Below are 25,195 nucleotides of genomic sequence, written 5' to 3'. Positions count from 1 at the left end.
TGGCCCTTTGCCAGACAGGCAAACTCACATCCTGCAGATGATCAGAACACAGCAACAATATTTCAACTCACAGAAAAAGGCCAACTCTTTATTTTTAATTTGCTTTCTTGTAATTCTGATTTAAAAATCAGTTTGCATATGAAGCCAGTGTTTTACCTTCATTCCGTAACTTCCTCCTTCCTGCCTGAGTTCCAAGGAAATGTGAGAAAGACAGGAGCATATTTATAGGGCCAATAGCTGCTAAGTGGTTGGAGAGAACAAGGAAGAACACGATATGTGAGGCTGGAAATGCTCTGGAAAGTTAAGCAACGAGGCGTTAATGCAGGATTCTGAATGACCAAGTGAGTAATTCTGGATGAAAATTTAACAAAAGATAACTGAAGTAAAATACACTGCAGCTGCTTAATAGATATGAAGGACCATACACATTTAATTAGAACAAAGGATGATCTAGAAAATATGAAGTTACTTCACCAACATAGAGGACTAGACAGAAAACAGCAGTGGCATCATGCGACAGCAATCTGTAGGCAACAATTCTCCTTGCGGCAAGGTCAAGTCCTCTTTCTAGCCCTGCAGAGGAGATAAGGCCTCGGCTCCAAACATGGTAGTAATGGTAAAACTGCTTGCTCTAATGAAACAGAACTTCATGGATTATTTGACAACCAGACCCATTTTTAAAAAACAAATACTGACGGGAAGTTGGTCAAAAGCTTCAGGATGGACATATCGATGGTAGGAGAGACTTCCTGTATTATTTTATACAACTGACCAGTATTATGCTGTGCATACATCTCAGGAATACAATAGCCTTTCATTGAGCAGATGAACTAACAAGCATTCAATCCAAATGACTTGGTCACTACCAAAAATTTTTAAATCAACCACTAAAGATAATTAGTGAAAGGAGAATAGAAAGGATTAATACCATGCAAATACCAGTGTATTTAATGAAATAGCAAGATGAACTGTTGCTATCTCAGTAACAGCTTTTCAAAATTAGAGCTGTATCAGGAATTTTTAAAAATGAAAGCATTGCAAGTTTTCCAGAACAGGAAAGATGATCAAACCTGTCAAGATACACACCAAGTGTGAAGGGTCTAGGAAGTGGAATTAGACCTAATATTATGTATGGTCAAAAGATTAGTTTCAAATTTTAAAGACAACAATTTTGATAAACTAAATTTTAAATGCATATTCTACAAAAGCTGTACTTTGCAGTTCCTTCTTTTGTTGTCAAAAATTATCTTACATATACATGGACTTACACACCTGAGGTACAGCCTTTCAGTTTATTATTTAAAATACAACCTTCAGGTCACATGATTACTATGCACTGACAGTATTTCCATTATAAGAAATCATCAATTTTGACTTAATGATTCTTCGTTTCAAGGTTAAGCACTTTCCCAAGTCTCAAATCTCTTGAAGAAATTCCTTCTTTTCCTCAAAATACTTCTGAAACCACTCAATATGTTCAATCTTCTGTTTAACACTGAGGTATGGGTTTTTCGAAAGCCCGCAGATGACTAGTTCCATGAAGTGGCGAATAGGTCCTTGCTTGGGAAAGTCTTCGAGGTGTTTCTCCAGAAAGATATGTTCATGAAATTCAGCATCATCCTCCATCCCTAACAGATAGGACAAAAAAATGACAAAGTTATCATAGCATAACAGCAAATGTAACAAAGTAAAAAGATATAGTTTGCAAATAATCTTAAATTAGTAAAATTAATGGTTCTGTGCCTTTTAATTCTTTTGCACAGTTAAGCCAACCACACAGAAGTGGAAGAAACTGCAGAATTTCAAGAGATTAATTTCTCCCTCCACACAAAAAATGTCAGCATATATCATCATACCATATCACCTCCATTTTGTGCTCTCATTTATAAGAATATCTAATATTCAAATCAACTTTCTAGCTGGTAATCTCACTGAAAGCTGATGCCAGGCTGGGAGTGGTGGAAATAATTTAAAAAAAATAAATCAATCTTCTTGCTAAAAACCTGTTTGTTCAACACATGAAAATTTTGATTCATCATGGGTACCACCTTTTAGACTGGGGACACTTTCTTAATAAATTCTATAAGAAAACACTGATTGCCTAAATTCTGCAGAGGATTAAAGAATACAAGCTAGTCTTGAACAAATGATGCACCCTCATAAAGTACCTAATATTGAACAGCTAACACACACTTGCATGTTCATTCCAAGTCATGGTTTTAACACCCTATTGCTATCAAATGGACACAGATTTCTAACACTTTCTGAATCTGTGAGTGTATGCCAATGTAAAAATTTTGTGTATCTCACCAGCTGCTACTCCTAAGTAGTAACCAGTGCAAAAGATGGCACATTCAAAAGCATCCAGAGGAACACAGGACAAGGGATTATTGTAGATCTCTAATCAAGCACAGCTCAGATCCTATGGTAAATTTTTGTTCTCTGTCCTGTGGATTTCCTTTGCTGTTGTTCATACTATGATGCTAGCATACACAAGGCAAAGACTTAGAACACAAATTCCAACATAACAGAAAAAAGGCTGCTTTCACAGTTCCCAATTCTGAGATTAAAAACTGGGATTTGCAACTGAAAGATTTTTCTTCAGTTAGGGATACATGAAAATTTTTATTTGATCCCAATTTGCTATTGATTTGTAAATGACATTTGCACCTTTAAATAAAAATCTGTTATTAGAAAAAAAATATTTCATATGAACATTTCCAGATGACAAAAACGGGAAGTCTACACCACAGACGTTAAGTGTACATGTTTTTCTATACTACCTAGGATATGATATATTATTTGACAACATTAAATCAGGAGTATTAAAATTGAGGTAATTAAGCCATGTCAGTCCTAGGCTTCCTCCTGTGTTCTACAGTTTCAGAAGAAATGATTCACATCTCTGGGATGGAGAAGTCTCTCAGTTTATATTTGTTAAGTTTGCATTCTTTCTTTCCTGTTTTAAACTTTAGGTACTGCAATATCTGAAGGAGCTGGGAAATACCTCTGTTTTCCCACAGATTTTTCCCAGAAATATGTGAGTGTATCAATACCAGCTACATGCCACATTTATCTCCCTTGTCCTTGAAAAGGAAAGCATGTTTCCTTCTTCAGAAGCTCTCTTCTTTTTCCTTTATGTTAAAAGGAAAAAAAAAAAAAAAAAAAAAGTATGTCAGCTTTAAAAGGTGTATTTCTGCTGTGCTTGGAAACCTATGTCCACCTACAGAAGCACAGAGATGACCCTTTTACCATGCCACCCACACTGACTTTCCCCCACCAAGGGAAGGTGGAATCTCACTGCACCTGGATGCTGCTGGTTGCTTTCACAAGCTAACATTCTTTCCAGAATTCCATGCTTTCACTGGTCACAAAAATTCAAGAGAACTAAACCAACAAACCCACTACTGAAAGAGTCTGAGTAACGCTGACAGTAAAAATCAGCCTTCTGGATGCTCTTCTTTTGGGGACGGACCCAGGGTATCAGGAGAGATTCCGTCTAATTAATAGTTTCACCAATTTTCATCTCTTACCCAAAATAAATTAAACCATTTTTAGTCTCACAAAAATGCAGGTCAGAAGGAAATATTACATCATGTACTTTGATATCCCATTTGTCAAAGACATGATACATGGTTTGGGGATGAAGTGGCAAGTCCAAACATTTCGGTTAGACCACATATTTCAGTCCTCAAAAAAGTAAGGTGTGCATCACAAAAAGAGACCACAATTGCCCAAAGCATCAGAGGCTGAGACCTCTGGTGGGAACTGATTAGATGAGATATGTTCGCAGGACTCCCTCCACCCCCAGCAAGCCGTAACTCCTGCTGCATGGGAAGAACAAGCCTGTCCCTCAGCCTCTCTTGCACAGTCCTCAGAAACCTAATTTGGAAGACATGCACTGAGGGAGTCTAAAGCAGAGGATTATCTTTAACAACCTCAAAGCAAGAAGTCACCCACTCTTAATATCCTATTTCCAATTCCCTACGTACTACAAAACAGAAAGTCTGGGGAATTTCTCTAGCTAAAACACTAACCCTTCCAAGACATGATCAACCTTGCCTTAAAGATGACATCTCAAATGCAGATATCCATCCTTATAGGGAGTGTTGCTGACATGCTATGAAGATGACCAAGTATCCTGATCTAGTGAAAGATGTCCCTGCCCATGGCAGGGGCTTTGGACTAGATGATCTTTAAAGGTCCCTTCCAACACAAACAATTCTATGATTCTAGGATTTTTAGAATGAGATAAATCATGCTCTGACAGTAGATCACTAGAATAGACCCAGAATTAGTAAAGCAAGCCCCCCTAAAATGCTTGTGTAATATTTGCCACCTCACTTGGCAAACTGATCCAATGCTTCTCTGCTGGAACAGCATCTCAGCAAACCAGCCAGAACAGGACTTGGTGAACTTTTGCCTACAGAAGCCATCAGGGGCAACTGAGGCATTAATTTCCCAAGACTTCCATTAAGCCTATCATTTCTGCCATAAGAATCTCTGGCCCACCAGAAGCATTTGCTCCTCAGAATGAGGTGCTAAAGCAAAGTAGCACCAATAATCTGCACTGTCCTTTTTAACAAATGCACTCAGGATCTGAGTCATCAAGGCACAAATGCACAGAAATAATTTTTAAAAGGGGCAGAAATCAACATTTTTCCCAACTTTTTGCCATAGCAAGTCACAGAGCAGAACTAAAGCTACTAGAAGCAGAAGAGGCAAGCAGAAAGGAGGAGGAGTGAGAACAATGTTACGCAAGCTATACTAATGGTTTGCTAATCTGGTAAAAATTAATCAGAGGTCAGAGAGATGGAGAGAAAAAAAGGTAGTTTTCTGACTAACAGTGATTTCAACCGCATCAGATAAGGGAAAGGACATGCAGGCAGGAGCAGACAACAGGGGAGCAGCAGGGCGGGGAAAGACTGCTACTGGTCACTGCAGCAAGCCAGTACGCCTAGCCACATCTTCAGGTGTTCGTACCAACGCCAGAGAAGTTTTTAAAATCATGACCTTGCCCTGATGCCTCAAAGCGCAGCACAGTGCCTTGGTAAAGCACCCCAACGAGAACACCGGAGATGCTCGGGAGCCAAGAAAAACAGTTATAAGCTGTCTTCTTTCTTTTTTACATTTCATTTAAAGCTTTAAAGGCTTTCAGAATGCTAAAAGTTGAGTATATGTGCTTCCTTGATAGAAAATTTGATTACACTTGTGTTTTTAAAGCCATGTGCTTGTGGCATAAAAGAAAAATCTTGATATAGAACGAGCTGAGGTAACGTCCTCCTATTGAGGGAGATGACTGTTACAAAACTGCAAAATTAACAGCAGGAAGGGGCATCTTTCTTTTGCAGAGCCACTGAAATTACAGTATGTTGATATAATTGGAGTGAGGTTCTCAAGCTTTTAACTGTGCTTTGGCGTACCTGATCTGATTAACAGCCTGTGGCTGGCAGTTTGATAGGACAGAATTTACTGACTTGATTATTTCAACCTGAGAGGTGATAGATTTTGCAACACTCCACTGGAATTTTCCACATGACTAGTCTTTGTGGACAAATCAATAAAGATTCTTGTTCAAGTATATGTAAAGACTCTTTGTCCGTTCACCACCCCATCCCAGACAGCACGGTTCCGGCCGCATTGCTGCAACAGAAAAACCATTGGCCGCTAAAGACGCCTGGTCCACTTACGGCCCCAGACAGCAGGGTTCCAGCCACATTACAACAACAGAAAAACCATTGGCCACAGTGGTTTTAAGCTTGCAAAAACATGACTAGAGTATACTCGGATTTCTACATGATGGAACAGATCAATTCTGGGAGCAGTGATTAAATTCTGTGAAGAAACTGCCAAAATAGGATAAGAATAAACATTAAGAAACAATGAACCACATTATGCAATTTGCAACACAGTATAGGACAGATTTTCAAAGACTCCCAGCTTCAGATACTAACCTGTTTTGCTTTCAGTGACTGAATCATTCTAAAGTAGTTCTGTTTGATGTCTTTAAAGTTTTTCAAAAAAACCCAAAAAACCAAAAAAACCCAACCCACAGCCAACCTCTCCCTGAAGTTATGAAGTCCCCTTTCCTAAAGCATACACTTGCTTTGTGTAGTTGTTCTTCCCTTCCTTAACATTCGCTCTCTCTCTGCTGGCTTAACTTCACACAGAGGTTTTCTTTTTTTTTTTTTTTTTTTTTTTTTACTTTAAATGGTAATAAAAGTAAATACCATGCATAAAGATGTCTAGTTAAGATAGATGCCCAGAGTGAGTGAATATTGTGACTGTTTATTCTTATGAAACAGATAGAACAAAGGGAGCAAACAACTGTTTAACACTCGGCCGGCGCAGATATGGAACTAGCAGATAGCTGACTGCGATCTGGCTAGCCACTTTGTCTGAGAGCCACAGCAAAGAACAGAATCAGCGTTATAACACACACGTAGCAGTTTTAAGATCCCCCATCCTCTGCTAGAAGCTTCTTTAAAGAAGCTGCATAGTAAAAGGTATTATGTAATAGACTTGAATGGCCTTTTGGTGTTGAAAGCATCAGGGCTGAGAGAGAGAGAGAGGGAGGGAGGGAGGGAGGGAGTTCTCCCCTTTTTGGCAGCAGCCAGTCCTCAGATCAGCCAAACCACCTGCAGGACTTCACCTGAAGAGTGCCAGAATGAGTTCATCTGAAGCATCTCTGATTTGGGACAGTTGGAAAGTTGTATTTGTTTACTATCAAATGCATGACTCATAGCTGAAACACTGTGTTAAAACAGTCAAAGGTCATAACATGCTCTAATTCTCAAAAAAGATAAATATAGACAGATAATAAATGTTAACAGTGCACGTACCAGCTTCATTGTCAATTGGGAACTCCCACAGTATTCCTTCTTTTGTCCACTGGATCATCTCTTCAAAACCGTTTCGAGGAGGTTGTGCAGTTATTGCTGCAATCTCCTTTGCAAATTCCAGATCCCAAATTGTTGGTGAAGATACTAAAAAAGAAATTTTGTAAAGATCTGTCAGCATCCCAAAGACTTCTCACTAGCTAAACCAAAGTCCTTTAACATTAACCTTTACAGAGACTAATACTTTCAGCTGTGCAAATTTTTCTACCTTAGATGCCAGCATCACCTTTCTCAAATGAGAAATCTCTGTCAAAATGGAAGTCCATTAAATTCTCAAATGTCTGGTGAAAACGTATTCTGAACTCCTAGGGGACAATTTATTTTTAAGCCTTTCACACAGAGCAGGTATTTCATTTTTCCACAATCTTTTTTTCCTTTTTGTCTTTCACAAATTGTACATATGACAAACTCGGAACTTCACTGATGCACTCTGCTAAAGGAATCTTGCCTACTACAGGAGTTTTCAGGTACTTCACAACTATACTCTCCTTCAGGGAGACAACTCAATCTACAAATGATGGCAACTCCTTCCTCAACACTCATAAGCGTCCCAGTTTTTTGTCTCTTGGGCTTGAAAAATCCTGATTTCCTATTCTTCTCCCAAAGTCAAACAGTGCCTTTAGGGATGCATCTTCCCTAATACATGTAATTATTACTTTTATTTTTTTAATCAAAGTGTACTCAGATGGCAGCAGAGTTATTCTTAAGGAGTTCCTGCCCCTCCACCCAGGAGAACTGGTCATGAGCCCAGACTGAACCGCATCGCTGAAGTGAAGGGAACAAGCTGTTACCACAGGACAGGGAGGAACCGCTGGGAGTGCCTTGGGCTGCTGTCTCATGAGCTGGCCCGAGTCGTGCTCCCCTTTGTTTTCTTGTCTCCCTCTGTTATCAATTCACCCTAAGCTCCTTGGAACAGAGACCTTGATGGGAATTCAAAGGATCCATTTGAAGTGGATCCTGGCCAATCAGCTATTATTTTACTACTCCTAAGTTTAAGTATTTGAAACTAAGATGTAATTTCATCTTTGGCTCAGTGGCTTAAAATTCAACTAGATTTAAAAAAAAATATCTCCCCCCTCCTTTAAGAAAAAACAAGATGAGAGGGAAAACAGTATTTTTATGTACTGAAAAGTGTTTTCATTTTTTGTGTTAAATCAGAAAATACTTTTTCAGATTATTTCTTACTTAGCAGGGAAATTTCCAGAACTATTATTCCCTAGCTGCCTACTTTGATTTGAGGGCTGGAGGCAGGAATAAAATACAGATAAAAGACAACATGAGAAACCATACCAGAATGAAAATACGGTCCACAGCTTAAAGAATACCTTCTAATAACGCACTACTAATAAATCTTCTAACAGAAGAGAGCAGAAACTCATTATTTCAAGCTTGCAGTAAAGGTGACAAACATTGTATTTTCACCTCTGTGAAACAGAAAATAATACGGGTATTTTATGTTAACAGCTACTGCTATTTTATATTAAAAGTTATGAATAATTTTTTCAGGATGCCGATTTACTTTACAGTTAACATTCAGGTTTTCAAAATAAATATTCAATACATAACACAGAACTTGCTTTTCTGTCCTGTATAAACAATATTTTAACTCATAATCTCCACTAATATGAGCCAAGAAAGTGAAAGCAAATGAATCAAGGTATCAAGTATCACCACACTGGTATTTCCTGAGATTAACACAAAAAAATTTTTTGTCATCAGGCTTAGCCAGTAAGCCAAGTAATAAGCTTCCTGGCTTAGAATATACTGTAGATTTCCTCAAGGCTACCTGGAATCAAACAAGGAAACACCACATAAAAAGCTGAAAGAAGCTTACTTCTTAATATCTACTTACAAATCCAATAAAATCCACCTGCTCTCTTACACAGTTTGTGCACATTCCAATTTTGTGTTTAAAAAAAAAAAGCGCCTATCTCAACTTTTTATCTCAGGTGACTACTATGTGCCATTGCGTCTGTACTGTGTGCATGCAAAAAAGAAAGGTTAAATTCTCACCATTTTACAGGAGTAAATTTGATTCAGCTCAAATGCCAGTTACCTGATCATATTTGTCAAGATAACTAAAAACAAACGCTGCATCATTCATTATGTTTTTATATGTAAAATGGAGCAATTTTAAGGAAATTAGCAGTCTTAAAAAACAGCAAATTGAATTCCATTCTAATAAGCAACTTTCATAGTCCGCCACAGAGGTGGCTGCATTCAGAAAGCTCACAGCTGCTTGAAAATATGCAAATACTACTGACATTTCACTAAAGACATTAAGTAAACAAATTAATTTCTCCCTGCAGTTTCAAGTGTTAAAAAAGGAGAAAACTACTCAGCTAGAATCTGGCAAAAACTAACAGTCCTACTCTCAAAACGGAAACAAATATGTATCATTCTCTAAGATATCAGAGAAGAATACCATTTCTTCCGCAGCTGCTGGCTTTATATATAGTTCTAAGTCACCACACTGGAATAAAATCTTTTTTCCAAAGGGCCTCAGAATAGCTTAGGGAAATCGGCGTATTAAAGATCAGTGCTAACAAGGCACAGTTTCATTGTTCAGAAAGAAAAGGGAGGGAGGGAGTTCTTTACATGACTTGCCCATGTTCACACAGTCTTAGCCAAAACTCAGCCTGCAGTAAAGCTAAGTTTTCATGCGTGAAAGCTCTCCCCCTCATATGTGGCATTACGACTGTTCCTGCAGAGCTGTGCCATTCAGTGAATATGAAGGTGGGTCACACCTGTTTTGCCATTGGTTTTTGTTTTTATCTTACATGAGTCTTGGCATGTGTATTTGGTGAATAAGGAACTGACTGGATGGTCACATCCAGAGAGTACCGTTCAACAGCTCAATGTCTGGCTGGAGATCAGTGACAAGTGGTGTCCCTCAGGGGTCCGTACTGGGACCAGTACTGTTTAGTATCTTCATCAATGACACAGACAGTGGGATCAAGTGCACCCTCAACAAATTTGCAGATGACACCAAGCTGAATGGTGCGGCTGACACGCCTGAGGGACAGGATGCCATTCAGAGGGACCCAGACAAGCTTGAGAAGTGGGTCCATGAGGTTCAACAAGGCCAAGTGCAAGGTCCTGCATCTGGGTCGGGGCAACCCCCAGTATCAATACCGGCTGGGGGATGAAGGGGTGGAGAGCAGCCCTGCTGAGAAGGACTTGGGGGTACCGGAGGATGAAAAGCCGGGTGCGAGCTGGCAACGTGCGCTCACAGCCCAGAAAGCCGACCGTGTCCTGGGCTGCATCCCCAGCAGCGTGGGCAGCAGGTCGAGGGAGGGGATTCTGCCCCTCTGCTCCCATCGGGTGAGAGCCCACCTGCGGTCCTGTGTCCAGCTCTGGGGTCCTCAGCATGGGACAGACATGGACCTGTTGGAGCGGGTCCGGAGGAGGGACACAAAAACAATCAGAGGGCTGGAACACCTCTCCTGTGAGGAAAGGCTGAGAGAGTTGGGGTTGTTCAGCCTGGAGAAGAGAAGGCTCCAGGGAGACCTTACTGCAGCCTTTCAGTACTTAAAGGGGGCTTATAAGAAATGAGCACAGACTTTTTAGTAGGGCCTGTTGCAATAGGACAAGGGGTAACAGTCTTAAACTGAAAGAGGGTAGATATACATTAGATATAAGGAAGAAATTCTTCACTGTGAGGGTGGTGAGGCACTGGCACAGGCTGCCCAGAGAGGCTGTGGCTGCCCCATCCCTGGCAGTGTTCAAGGCCAGGTTGGATGGGGCTCTGAGCAACCTGGTCTAGTGGAAGGTGTCCCTGCCTGTGGCAGGGGGGTTGGAACCACATGATCTTTAAGGTCCCTTCCAACCCGAACCATTCTGTGATTCTAAACATATATGAAGAGCTTCACAGTAGGTAAACAAGGCGTTGTTTGTCAGCCACTTACAGGATCTTTCAAGCTACATATACAACACCAAACAAGAGAAGGCTGAAAAGCAATCAAATGTGTGGTCTTGGTTTTTTTCCTACCCTGCTTATGCTTAGCCACCTGCAGAGCATGCTGGTTTCCCTGGGATCACAGCCTTGTGTTCCTTTGCCATAAAATGAATGCAGCAAGTTTGCAGCTTGACCACATCAGCTACTGGAGCCCACATACCCATTCCCCAGGCTGGTCTTACACTCACAGAAGAAAGACTGGCCTTAATGACAAAAAGCCAGTTTTACCCTTCAAGTTCGGTAACAGAATGTCCTGATTAGTACAGAAAACATTAATCTCTTACACTGCATTTAAGTTTTGCTTACTAAAAATCAGACTTACATTAAAGTATTCTTTTTTTTTTTTTAGGTCTGAAAGCAGGAAGTTAACAGGTCATAAGTCTCCTTCAGAACAGTGAATCTCTTGATATTCTAAAAATTCAGAACTTGGCTTCACTGGGTTTTTCATTATTGAATTTCCACCAACCTGTTTTCAGTGCATTTTCTGTTTCTGGAGAAGCCTTAGTGAATATATTAAGCCTCCCTCCTACTTTGAGACTTCTATAAACAAAAAAGAAAAACGATATTTAGCATTTCACAACACTTCACAACCTTGCCAGATAACAAATTTAAAAGCACAAAATATTCTCATGAACTAACAGATCTCTGGAGAACAAGAAAAAAAAAAGAGAAAAAAAAAAAAAAGAGATAGTGACTCTTACTAAATCCCCAGGCTTTTAACCAGAGAAAGCGTTTATGACTTTTTTTATTCATCTGTAACAGCTTCCCAAAACATTTCCGTGTGAGAGAATGAGCATAAATCAAACATTATATTTGCAGTCATTTTTTACTGGAATATTTAGGAATCCGAACAAAGCTAAACAGTATCAAACCACAGTACTCAAGCAATTTTACAAAGTTGCAACTAAAAAGCAAACCTGGTGATTTGGGTTTTTTCCCCTGTAAAAAATATTGCATAATTCAGGAAGAGAAAAGGCAACAGCTAAATCAAACAATTCCTGTTTTATGACATAAATAGCCTTTTTGGAAGATTACACAGCCACCTTCTCTGCCATATGGCAAACACTCAAAAGTATATCTGTATAATATATCTTAAATAGCATCACCCTGATTGTCTCTCTTCTGAATATAAAAATATTTCACTCTGACCATCTATTTTTAATCATATTTATCTTTAGCATAAGCCTATACTAAAAAAAAAATTTAAAAAATCCAAGGGTCCAACAAGTACTCAAATTTTCTTAAAAATGGAAACAAAGAAAAGCCAATGCCCTTACTGTAGAACACACTGAACTTTAGAACAAATGATTCTCTTAATCATACAATCTTCCAGGTTTCCACTGAAATTCGAACAGTTCTTACTTTATGTTACTCCATATTCACTGTTACCCTGGCAATACTTGCCCTTCCTGACCTTAAAATTTCACCTCTCTGCATTTACTGCAGATTTCTGATGGCCACAACTACTTCTGCAAACCTGCTCTTGTCATATTATATTTTACTGATGTAACTACCCTGCATCTATTTCAGCACAGAGCAATCTAATTACAAAGCCTTAAAAGAATGTTGATTTAGAATTATATTTTCCTATCTGTGTGCAACTCCCAATAACATTGGCCAAAGATACAAGCATGACTTGGAAGAACTTTTATTTTAAAATGACTAGTTCAAATTACTATAAGGCAACATCACTCGTTTCGTAGAAATCTACTAACTCGATTTAAACTTAGATATTCTTCCTAACCCATTCTTTTTATATTATCAGTAGATAAGTACACCTGTTAGGTTTTCAGGGATGCAGGAGAAAACTTAGGACTGAAACTGGAGACAGTTTGCTCATTACAAGGATTTTAAACACTATTTTAAGATACTGTTCCTGAAGTTATATACCAAGTCCAGTTTTATCACACAAAGAGGGCAAGACCGCTTCTCAGACATCATCAATTTAATAAATGTTCTCAAACATAAGTGAAATTCACTTTACTTTGCAGTATGTTAATAAATGAAAAGTTTAGCAAAGATATAAAATAATATACACTGTATGAGAACGTAATAGCTCAGGTTTTCAGTTTATACTTCTAGATCATATTATTTCTGTTCTTTCAAACTTCAAAAAACTTTTAATCCAACACCTTAAAAAAAGTATGTCTCACGGTCAGTTAAGAATCATACTGTAATAACAAAATTACTTTCATGTGACTACCAACTCTGATACTTATCCCCAGATTAAAAACATCTATAGAGCTATTCAGCAGCTGATAATGAAGTCAGTTCCCTCGCTCCTCAAACCAGCAGCTTATAGCTGAATGAAAACCCCAGGACTGAAGCATCTAAGTCGGGAGGGCTTGGTCAAGAACCTTGTTCCAATTCTCCCCTTCAACTTCCATTACAAGAAGCCACTCTTGCACTTTCTACAAGTTTTGCATCAGGAAAAGAAAACACTGCCTGCTGGCCTTAAAACATTGAAGAGGCCCAAGAGATACTTCCCTAACACACCGTAACAGTTCAGTATTTCAAGAACAAGGAAGTTACTCAGAAACATTTCAGCAAGCAGGTTAAGTTCTTCTAATGACTGGCTATAAGCCACTTCTCTGAGGTTTTTGAGCCATGTAGATAATGCAATACATATATATATGTGTCCCAATTTGTTCCTTATGGGAAGACACAATTCTCTGTCTACGACATACCGAAATAGATGTCTCGGCCAATGAGGGGAGAATATTGTACATCTACTCACCCATAATTTTATGCCTTTTTTTTTTTTCTCAGTTATCCAAACTCTGCCTTCAGCATTATCTATCTAAACACAAATGACTCCCTCAACTTCCAGCCCCTAACCCCAAGAAAAAGGGATTAATTTGCAGAATAAATTAATGATTAGAGAAGTTAATCTTACTAAAACCAGAACTACTAGAGAAAGAATATACTGAGAAGGAATGCAACGATGAGCTGCCATGGGAAAATCGAAAGACTGCAGGCAAGCAAGCATAGCTTACAGGAGTAAAACAAAAACTCATGAAGAAACAGACTGGCCACATAAACCAGCAGCAGGATAAATTTAAGGAGTACCCTGAAATCATCACGTAAATTATAAAGTTCATTTCATAAACAATTATAAAGTCACAGACGATAGAGAAATCAATTACAGAATGACTTATCAGTTGCAACAAGGTGGTAAAAATAAAAAAACAACTTTAAAATCTCTTTAAGACCCCAACAGAATGGATGAAACTTTTCTAAACATAGAATATTTATCAAAGTTTTCTATTAGATCAAAGTAAGCCTTCAAAGCCTCCATTTCCCAGAAAGTTAAGAAAGTGATATAAAATTGTGTTATGCATAAACAAAAATAATTTAAACTAGTTAAAACAAACACAATTACATTTCAGCACCAACTATTTTTAGTTACCTTTTTAATATTAAAAAAGTGCATGTTATTTGATTAGCTGGGTAACATTAACTAGTGTGTTCTCACAGAAGTTTATTTCAATGCTAATTGTACTTTTCTTGAAAAATACTCAAGTAATTTCTTTAAGCTCTGAAGTATCACGGTAACATGAACATGTACAACTAAATCTAAAATATTATCCATTAGTAATTGACTGCACACTTCTTCTATTGGAAGGAAACACAACAAAAATACCTTCTGGAGTCAAAAGACTGAGGTGACAATCTTCCAGGCTTGAGTTTTTGACCATCCTCATCCAAATCCAAGAAAATGCGATTGGATATCCTCACACCTCTCTGAGCTGGGGACTGCCTTTTAACTGCCATTTCTGAAATGACGTTGCTGAAATTAAAAACATGAATGTAAAAACTCAATAAATCAACAAAGCAAGGAAGTTTGTCATATGTATCAACCAGCAACTCTACTCTCAATTGGTTTTGTAAGCCTCCATGAGACAGAATTATACATTCCTCACAGAATACACCCATTGTTAAGTCATCAAACATTCAACTCTTACTTTTTAAACCACCTCAGTTGTTGCATTCTATATAGATTAAAAGTGCTATTTTAGCCTACTAAACCTACGGCGAATGCTTTCTTTGAAATTATTTAGTTTCTAACTAAAAGAAAAACTTCATGTATCTGCACACTAATATTCACAGTGTGTGCTAGGTATGTTTTCCATGAGTAAATAAGGAATTTCTCTGGATACAAGGAATACGCTGAAAAAGGGACGTAAAAATCACCAGGTTTTTGGACAGGAACCAACACTGCCCAGGGACAGAGCTGTGCTGCTGCAGACCAAAAGGAAGCTTGCCTTCACACATGAGCTGACATGGGTCAATCATGCCACCCTAATAAGTAGGTCACCTTTCCTGATCCACTGCAATCTGTTGCATTGCATAATCATATTACAGCATTAACAGACCACATCTTCCTTTGTAATTCTGTAGTCAAAATCATACGTGAAGAGCAAACCCTCTGATCTCTTCCGGCACCATACGCAGCTCATTCTGAACACAATGGGCAAAACACACCATCTTTCTGCCTCCACCGATCAGACCCCTTAACCGGTAAGTCTGCTGGTTGGTAAAGACCAAGTTGGTAATTCTTCCTCACAGCTACCCTCTCCACCCAACTGCTTCCAGTAACACAGTCATCCAAAATTGCAGTGCTCAATTTTTAAGACATAAATATGGTCTCAAAAAAATAAAAATAGGCCAAGCCAAAAATACTGCATATCCATTTTATGGAAATCTGAATGAAATTCAAACTATGTTTTTGGCAGTTTAAGTCAAAAGAGATTTTACTGACAAGAAAGAAATACTTCTGGAAAATAGTAAAAGCTAATTGCCACAGTAACACAGTAGGATTTCTCTTCGGTCTTAGATGTGGTTTCAAATGGCAGAACAAGAATACCATAGCTCTTCAAGCACCTACTCTGAAAGAAAGGCATCTGAAAACAAGTTTGGAATGTTTTTTCCTTTAAGATTAAAATGAAATTAATCTCAGATTAGCTGCATATCTCACACTAGAAATTACTCTGTGAAGTGCCTACTGGCATTAGCGAGCTGGTGTTGGGCCAGAGGCTTGCCATGCTTCTGGGGGTCCAGGGGACGCAATTCCTAAGGTCAGCCACGCACAGCCCAGCCCAACTGTTTGACTCAGCTGCGACCTAAAAGGCTGGAGTGTTCTCATGCTTCAAGGGGAGCAGGCTTGCTCAGAGAAGCTCTCCTCACAGCTGACCTTGATTTATTTGTGGTTTTGCACAGTAGGTCTGGATAGACTATGCTACCAAGCTATCAGAACATGCAGTCAATGGTATTGTATTTCTCACTGGGAAGTCCTAACGTCACCCCATCATTGGTATATGAACATTTCTGGCAGCGACATTCATCACTCCATCATTAAAAGTGCCCCTGTATTAACTAAAAATAAAACTAGATGGAAGATGTTTTTAATGCCTTTTGTAATGAAAACCATAAGATTACCAAGTCATACTCCAACCCCAGTGTACCTACAGTGGTTAGATACTACACAGTATTACCTCATGCCCCAACTCGAGGTTAAAAACCTAAGTTCCTAGATACTCCTGCCTTCCAGAGAAGGGAAGAGGTAGAGCTTTTGTAACAACCACAGATTCTCTCTCCTTCCTGATTACCAACCAATAATTATAATACTAAAAATGGAGCCCCAAGGAGCTTTGGATATATGTTAGCCTAAACTCTGAATTACTTTTCTTCTTCTTCGCCCAAAACAGGAGCTGGAATTTCAACTTGCAGTGCTGCAGATTTTATTTTGGTATAGTGCTGTTGTAATTTCCACTGAGTGAAACTTCATCGCACGCTGAGAAAAATAAATTCCTGTATCATTAATATTTTCCCCTCCTAGCGAACACACTGTCCTCATGCTGTCTACAAAACAAGGCGATGAGACAACTGCATCCAACAGTGACCTCTGGAGGCCATGCCACAATCCTGGGAAAAAAAAGTACGAACCAAAAGATCCGGACAACGTACTATTTATTTCATACCCTCATAAATCTCAATAGCAGTATCCCAGGTTTCTGCAGCTGAGCATTATACGGCTCTACTGCTTGTGGAGGTATCTCATTTTTAAATAGTTTTAAATAACAGAGGACCATATATTGGGTTTTAAAATGTGTCAGTATATGGAATGCAAAACCTTTATGGAAAAAAATGAAAAGTTAAATTGCCCGTATTCTCTTGCTGCCAAATAAAAATCAACAGAAAATAATCATGTATGAGTAACAGTAATTGCTTTCTAATATATTAAAAGCATTTTAGTGCCTTCTGCTGGACTTTCTAAAAATCAACAGTTTTAACACTGATCAGGAAGCTGATAGTACCAAATTCATCTCAGGGTCTAACTGTGAAAGGTTACTATTAACCAAGTTTTCAGTCATGAAAATCAGCAGGAGTTGCTGATCTTTCTAGAAAACTCATCCATTGATAGAGTTTCAAACTCTTACCTAACTATTAAGGAAGAAAACGGAACTTTCCAGCATATAATTAAAAAAATTAACATATATTCCCAGGTGGAAGCAAGCTAGTTCACAGAGCTGCCTCAGGGTGTAGAACTTGCCAACTCAAAGCAGAGCATGCCAGCCATGACATTCCTCACCAACCAAAAAGGCTGGTTTCAGTTGAGGAAAATGCATTTTTCTACCCATAATGATTCATCCACAAGCATGTTATAAAATATTGTAATAGCACATCTTAACCCATCAATCAACTATATAGAGGCACTATAAAAGCTGAAGTCCCTGCAGCTATAGATTTCTGAAAAATTTAAACTCTCTTTCAAGAGAAAAAAGCCTTTTTGCTTAGACTACAACTTCCTTGGACACTTTTTTTCTTCCACAGCAGCTACAGCTGGGTAAGTGCTTCAGGGAAAGTGCAACGGGTGGTGAGGACAGTGAGCCCTCAATGCCAGTAGGCAGACCAACCACTTCTAGAGAAGAGTACGTATGCCTTAAGGAATAGATGCAGGTGCATATGAGGTTAGCCACTGCACGCATTAGCTCAGTCAGTATCAGTACAGTCCTCCAACATCTTATCAGGTACTGAAGTAGGTTCTAATTACGTTTAAGCTGGCCACCCACAGCCGATGCCATTATCAAGATGTTTGTGTACTCTGCTCTTCTGAAAAACACAGTGAGAGAGATGGAACAACCTCACTGGTAATTAATAGTTTAATGAACATATGCTTTATACAAAATAGTCCTTATTTATTCTCCTTACATTTGGAAGTGTCCCTTAAGTTTTTGGTAATACTGCACACAAAAAACAAACAAACTAAAAAGCAGAACCACATTGATTTTACAGAAAACAGCCAGACCTCTAACATTTAAAGCTACTCATTTTGGCTACAAGAGCCTGTGGAGAGATAAGCTTCTGTCAAGTTCTTGAGATCCCTTATATTCAGGCTGAAAGGACATTATGAAAACAGAGCACACAGCCTTTGGAGATGCTTGCATGTACTACCTAAAGCCATACTTCCTCCTGAAATAACACAGACTTCACACGTTTAGATGGAATTTCATTCTGCTCTCCACAACCACCATTAGCACTCTTGGTAGAGAATCACAAATACAGGCTAAAAGGGAAACTTGCACAGTCTCTCCCTTTTCCCTTCACAACCTTTGAAGAACACGTGTTTTATTTAACAGTTATTCATCAAGCATTGTATATCCCAGTCTCTTCACAACTGCCTAACATAACTTATTTGCAAGCATCTATCACATTCTTCCTTAGTTTTCACTCACTTAAGGCAGACATCAGCCGCAAACATCATTAGCCGTTAGCTTGTTGGCTGCTCTGTTTGCAGTACATTGATAAACATACAAAGCAGATCCTTTACTGATCCCTAGAGCAACCTACAAATAACAATACATGGGTCAAACTCAAATCCTGGTTTGGGACAGATTCATTTTCACAGAATAAATTAAAACTAAGATAAGCAGCCTGCAGTTCACACGGCAAACAGCCATAAAGAAAGGTTTCACATTCCTGTTTTGCTGAAGCTCAAATTTTCTGTTTAGTTCAGCATTTCACCTGGATTTAATGCCTTATTTTCTGAGTAGTTATCTGAATACCAGCTAAAAAAAAAAAAAAAAGAAAAATCTGTCTTTAGTCATCATCCAAAAGAGCAGTATGCACAACTGTTTCAGTTTCCAAACAAATGTTTCTCATCTGTTTGAAAGCCACACTGGAAACAGAGCTAAGCCAAGAGATGAGTTTCTTGGATTGACTGGAAAGTTTTGAAAGGAAGGGTGGGGCTATAAATAGAGTTGCTGTAGTTCAGTTCTGCAGAGCTGTCATGAAAATTCACCAGTCCAGACGGAACGTCTGAAACTTCTACAAATCCATCCATTGTGTGAGAATTTCGGAAGCTTGAGGAAAAAAAAAAAAACAAAACAAAAAACAAACAACCCATAAACCTGTTATTTTGCTAGCCTGTCCAAGCAAGTAATGATCCTGGGCAGGAAAACAATTCCATTTCTGCAAAACCATTTTAGAATGAGGATGGCAAAATTTAGGGTGTTTGGTATAACTAGACCAATGATGTTCCCAATATTCATTAATTCCAAGGATAGCCTGTCCAAATGTAACTTTTAGAGCCATCTTTCCAATACAGAACCCAGTCACCTTCAAGATGACATTGCAAAATCAGGATTTCAAACATTATTGAGAATAACATTCAATAAACAGACCGTATGTTAATAGTTCTCCCTTTTTTCTGTTTATCTGTGGTTTCTTCGTGTCTTCTTAGTTGTGCAAGTAGTTCTGATTCTGTCTGTTTCTTGTTGAGTGGTAGGGAAGACGCAACTGCAGAAGCAGCCTCAACCAGTTCTGGATTTAAAGGCCTGCCTCTGTAAGAGACACAACAGATATGGAAACAGAAAAAAATAAAAGCCTTAATATATTTAAATTGTCATTTCTGTACTGTCATTTTAGGTCTTAACTCAAAAGTTAGTTACATGTTACCCCAAATGGGGGTGGCCCAGGGGACAGCCAGGTTTGCCCTATGTTGCACTAATCATCAACTACCAAATGACACTGACAAGCTCTTGTTCTCAAAGCTGGGAAAATGGCATCCCTACACCACTCCACAGCCCATCGGACGTGAAGCTTGAAGACCACAGGCAGCATAGGCCTGTGGGGTTATAAGCATGATATAACACATTGTGGAGGGGAGCCACTTGCAAGACTTGACAACCATGACGCCATTCTTAAGACATGTTTTTCCTTCTTCCTCAGTTTTATTTTATCTGAACAGTATTTCCCCCCTCTCGTTAAAATAACTTTCCACAAGGAGATGCTAGTGCTACCTTTCAAAAGTCTCAGTGCAGAAAAAGGTAGCATATTGTAGAAAGCATACACCTTTTGTCCAGATTCTCCCCTGTGATTTACTGCAATCTACATCTGTACAGCACATTCCCTTACAAGATTCTTTTCCATACTTGGAAATGGCAGTTGATGCTTTATTTTTGTCCTAGATAATGAAAAAAACAATTTTAAAAAAGGAGAAAACAGGCTGAGAAAAGTTTGTTATACTTTACCTCTGGATCTCTTCTGTAGTTCTCTGAAGCACAGTACCTTCACCATCTGGGCCTTCCAGCTTGTTTGTGGCTTGCTTTTTGGTCTCACGTGTTTTCAACTGTTGGAGTTTCTTCCTGTAGCTCACTTCTACATTCATATTACCAATAATGTCTAACAACTTCTGCTTTGGTGTTTCTGCTGTACCCTCCTGCCTCTTTGATGCCACTTCAGTGGTGCTGTCTTTGGAAGCAGTAGATTCATCTTTCTCAGTAGAAAGCACGCTGCTTGTGCTGAAGAGTTTCTGTGTTTTGCTAGAGGACACACACAGTTTAAAAAAATAAATAAAAAACAGAAGTTACAAAGAGGGTACAAGGCTGAATTTTGTAAGCCTACAAAAAAACCCCATCAGTTACAACTGTCCAGACCTAACTGAGTGCAAACTGAGTATGTTAAGTACATGTCAAACATGTACCTTTTGACTTTTGAGAAGGGCTAGGGCACTATTTAAAACTCTTGATTATTTATGGTTTCTTCATCACAAAAATCAAGTAAACAACTTTATCTCCTCTACAAATAAACTGTGTTTAATCTATGAACTTAAAACTTTTAAAGTATCTCTGCATTAGGTAACAGACTGAGAGTTTGAGTCTATTGGTACCAGATACTTAAAGTCATTAGTACTATAGAAAACTCACAGAAACTCTTAAAATGAGGCAACCAAGAGATCACTCCTAGCCACCTGAAAAAAGATTGTACACACTCATTTAGCTTCACATTGTTTCACACTTGCAGCTCTACTACCGATCCCATTCCCCTACCCTATGCCCTGCAACATAGCAGCCAAGCATTTCTGCAGCCATAAGGGAAAAAGGATCCTGCTCCAAGATAAGCCAGTAACAAATAAAAAGTTATTTTAGTTATTTTTCCCTCTGGAACAGCTCCTCTACCTACTTTACCACATCACTGCAAAGAAGCTAAAACTGGCACAGTGCAGGCAAGGATATGAAGCCAGGGACAGCAGGGAGCAGCTCAGGATATTGCTACCACACAGACACAACTGCATTCTCTGGAAAAACCACCACAAAACTCAAAGAACTGTAATCTTTAACATTCTAAAATGAAATGTTTAAAACTTTAAATTCACAACTACTTTTCTTGTTTAAAAATCACCTTCAAGTTACTAAAATAAAGAAAAAACCTTACAATTAGGTATTTATTTTGATTCAAAATAAAACACTTAAATAGATCTTAAAACACTTCTGCAAATCTGAAGGAATTTTGACACGCCTCCCCCCCCCCCCCCCCTTTGGCTAAAAAAGAAAAATCTGCTAGCATCAGGAGGCACCACATTATCATTTCAGTCACTCCGCACTTAGCAAAATGTCATCATTAAGCCCTAAATTTCAGTGTTGAGAAGCAACAGGAAAATTTAAGGAACGCTTCAGAACCACAATATTGAGAAGACGGTAGAAGTCGCGCTGTTTTACACTGAGCTGTTCTCCACAGATGATCTTCAAAGACACGTTTTTCATTAATTCAGGCCGCATGCTCCTTAGAACTACTCATCCATTCAGAAATCTTTGCTTGCAGAGCCAGAAAAACACAGCAGGGCTGCAAGCCTTAAACATTTAAAGTCAGCAGTACGCTGCAGTTTGCATTACGGTATTTCCCCCACCGTCAGGTTTGTCTTCTGCTCGGAAGCCTAGCCTTACAAAGCAAGCAGAGCTCCAAAAAAAACCCAAGCTGCTTTGCACGTGGGGCTATCAGAGCATCAGAGCTTGTTCAACAATCCCGAGGAGGTTCGAAATAAAAAAAAAAAAACAAAAAAAAACAAAAAAAACCCCCATAAATACGCAACTGACTTTTCATGAAAAGCAGTCAAAACCTTTAATAACCCCCCCCGAACTTCCTAGCGCCACGTTCCGCCCGGGTCTGGGCAGGTCCCGCTGCTGGCAAAGCTTCGCCCCGGCCTCACCGGCCCGTCCCCCGTCCCGCTCCACAGCGGGACAGACGGACTCGGGCACCGGCCCGGCCCGGCCCGGGCGCCCCCGTTTAACGCCAAGGCCGCCGGCGGCCACTCGCTCCGGGGACGCAGGCCGCGGCGGCCCGGCCCGGCCCGCTGCGACCAGCAGCGGCAGCAGCGGCCTTTCCCGGGGCGCTGGGCAAACCCCGTCCCCTCAGAGGGCGCGGGCCGCCCTCCGCTCACCGCCCGGCAAAGCCCCCGCCGCCGCCGGCCGCCCTCTCCCCCAGGGGAAGGGCCTCGGAGGGGGGGGGGGGGGGGGGGGGAAGCGACGGTACCTGCGAGTCCTCCCCTCCAGCCGCGCTACCCCCACCGCTGCCTCCCAGCCGCTCGCCGGTCCGGCGAGGAGCCCCCCGGCGAGGCGACGGCAGCCCCCGGCCGCGCCGCCCCAGCCACGGACGCGGACGCGGCTCCACATCGTGCCCGCGGCGCGGCGGCCCGTGTCCTGCGGCGGCCCGTGTCCCGGCGCCGTCCGTCCCTTTCCCGGCGCTGCCGGCTGGGAACAGGAGCCGCGCACCAGCGTTCCGCGCACCAGCGTTCCGCCCGGTCCTCCCCCAAAAACCGCCCCCAAAACCGCCCCGATTCCAGCCAAACCGTTTCCCGACGGGTTGTCCCTCGGCGCCAGGAGTTGCAGGCACGCCAACCAAGTCTTGGGATGGCCCTCGCGAAGCAGCTGGCGGTTGGGGAAGACCTGGTACCCACAAGGGCCTCCGCTGGGGCCACAAAGCGCTTGCCTCTAAGGATTTGGTGGAGGAAACAAAAACACCTGGGTTTGTTAAGTTCACACGTCTAGAAAGATGGTTCTCGTTATTTCCATCGCTGAATACTCACTAAATCGGCTCTGCGTTAGGGACACCAGTCCTGCTTCTCTGGGAGGATGGCTCATAATATTTCTGGATATTTAAGAGATTCAACAGATTTGAGTTCCCAGAAGTGTCTTTGCTTAGACTCTTGTCTGCAGTACAGATGAGGACAACATGAAACATCCAGCAGCACCCAGAACTGTGCTATCAGGGTATCTGAACAGCAAAGGTACCCCTCCAAAGGGCAGATGAGCTTGTATTTCAGAGCATAAGTTGCTTTCAGAAACGTAAAAGTAACTTCCTTTATAGCCAGCCCATTCAATCTGTCCCGCCTAAATCCTTTGAGGGCAAGCTTGAAGTTGAGCTCCAAACAAATTGCCCATTTGGACCTCCACACGAGCATGGTGGAGGAGCAAAAAGTACAGTTTGGCTTCGTAGACACGGGTGCAGGTAGCAGAAATAGCCATGTGGTGGCAATACGCTCACTGTAGTGCTGCATTCACAGCTATAAAATCTCCCGGGCAAGATTTCAAGCACTCTCACCATCTCCATCTTTTGTACAGGGTTCAAACAAGCAGATCAGGCCTGGTGGTCTGCCCGAGAACGTGGTTATGAAGCAGCAGCCTGAAATACTCAAGGCCTGATGTTTCAGCAGGTAGCACGTGGTTTAAGGGAGTATTAGTCACAAGCTTCATGGCATTAGAGGTTAGATGTTTTTCACCAGCTGGATCTTCCAACAGCTCTGCAGTCCTGCTAAAAAAGAAGTCAGCACACAGGTCAAAATTCTTTCCAACTAAATAGTAATGTCTAAGTATTTCAGGTCATTTGAGATGCACAACTAACTCACAATCACTAACTGGTTACCACAGACTCTGCAATTATTTCTACATTAAAGCAATAATGTCATTTACAGTTCGATGTATTTCTAAAAGCATTTGTAACCTAGCCTGCTCTTCCTTAACAATTGCCATATTTTGAAGAATAGCCCCAAATCACTTAAAAGGACTGTTTCAAGAAAATAACCATATGGAAAAATCATAACCTACAATTAATCAAAAGTGATGGGAAAAAATGTACATTTAACTTTCTGGTATTTGCGTTGCTTCTTCCTTGCTTTGGGCTTTGAAAGTAGGAGCCATCAGTTTTAATTGGGGGAAAATACCATGGATCTAAGCTGAAATATGTAGGTCTGCATGTCTCAATCCATGCATCTCAGCAGGGATTGCACGTGTACAGTGCTTCCCAGAAACACTGCCTGGTCTGGCAGAGTATCTGGAGTATTACTGATCACCGATACATGTTATAGCTACTGCTCACCTTTCCGCAGGCTGTACAGTGTCCTACTGCTTTCAGCTGTCCTACTGCTTCTGATAGGCCTTATTTCAAGCACTTCAGTTAACTGCTAATAAAAAAAAAAAAAAAGTTTTGTGCGGTTTCAGCTGAGGAAAGTGGTATTAGCACTCATCACAGTGGTTCAAGCCACTGTATCCCATTTCATATTCCCGAGAACCTAGGAGCACAAAAGTGACGCCTCAGCTTAGGAGAAGTCTCTTGCTGATCTGCAGCAAATGGCTTATGAATGTCTGTCCACGTCCAGTTTAATGTGCTACGGGTCACTGTCATTCATGCACTAGCAAAGCTAGAGGTTTTAGCAGCCGTCAGAACAGGAAGACCTTTTTTATTTGTATCTCCACAATTATTTAGCTATTCAATCCAACTAAAGAGGCAGAAGAAAATCCTTTTTAGTTTAGTCAGCATCCAAGATGCCAGGTATATCTTTGTAAGTTTAGACAGAAGACTGTAGACTGCTGTATTTTAAGTGTAAGGTAGCTCCAGACTGGTATGGCTTAGTCCTCTGACACGTACGTTAAACTTAATTTTATATTTTGGGAAAAGGGGAATAGTCATTTTTGTTTTATGTAACTGTCATTCAGTCATATGGTACAAAATAAGAATGACATTTAAACCATTTGCCAAATACTGCAAAGGAGCAGGAGGCAAA

The 25,195-nt window shown here is 40.3% G+C and overlaps 1 protein-coding gene across 2 annotated transcripts; it reads right to left on the bottom strand.

Moving 5' to 3' along the window:
* Positions 1 to 1,278: 1,278 nt before the first annotated feature.
* Positions 1,279 to 25,162, bottom strand: MRPS31 (mitochondrial ribosomal protein S31). 2 transcript variants are annotated; one of them, XM_075046322.1, is made up of 9 exons: positions 24,511 to 25,162; positions 23,222 to 23,946; positions 22,985 to 23,126; positions 20,391 to 20,681; positions 19,542 to 19,700; positions 14,501 to 14,647; positions 11,324 to 11,397; positions 6,843 to 6,986; positions 1,279 to 1,628 (listed from the first exon to the last, which is right to left on the bottom strand). In XM_075046322.1, exons 2-9 carry the CDS (start codon positions 23,274 to 23,276, stop codon positions 1,417 to 1,419), a joined length of 1,224 nt encoding a protein of 407 aa, XP_074902423.1. In that variant the 5' UTR covers positions 23,277 to 23,946; positions 24,511 to 25,162; the 3' UTR covers positions 1,279 to 1,416. The 2 variants fall into 2 exon arrangements, with proteins under 2 accessions (XP_074902423.1, XP_074902424.1); XM_075046323.1 differs by lacking the exons at positions 22,985 to 23,126; positions 23,222 to 23,946; positions 24,511 to 25,162 and adding an exon at positions 22,669 to 22,891.
* Between the last annotated feature and the right edge of the window lie 33 nt (positions 25,163 to 25,195).

This window comes from Buteo buteo, chromosome 14 (assembly GCF_964188355.1).
Source record: "Buteo buteo chromosome 14, bButBut1.hap1.1, whole genome shotgun sequence".
Lineage (NCBI taxonomy): Eukaryota > Metazoa > Chordata > Aves > Accipitriformes > Accipitridae > Buteo > Buteo buteo.
The sequence above is the reverse complement of the archived record's forward strand: the minus strand, read 5'-3'. Positions and strand labels throughout refer to the sequence as shown.

Excerpts from the sequence above, each read along its gene's own strand:
- MRPS31 (XM_075046322.1), bottom strand. The coding sequence starts at position 23,276 with ATGAGCCATCCTCCCAGAGAAGCAGGACTGGTGTCCCTAACGCAGAGC. Across the intron at positions 20,682-22,984 it reads GGACAACCCGTCGGGAAACG|CAAAACACAGAAACTCTTCA; the intron begins GTTTGGCTGGAA and ends TGTGTCCTCTAG. Across the intron at positions 14,648-19,541 it reads GGGAGAACTATTAACATACG|CAACGTCATTTCAGAAATGG; the intron begins GTCTGTTTATTG and ends TTTTAATTTCAG.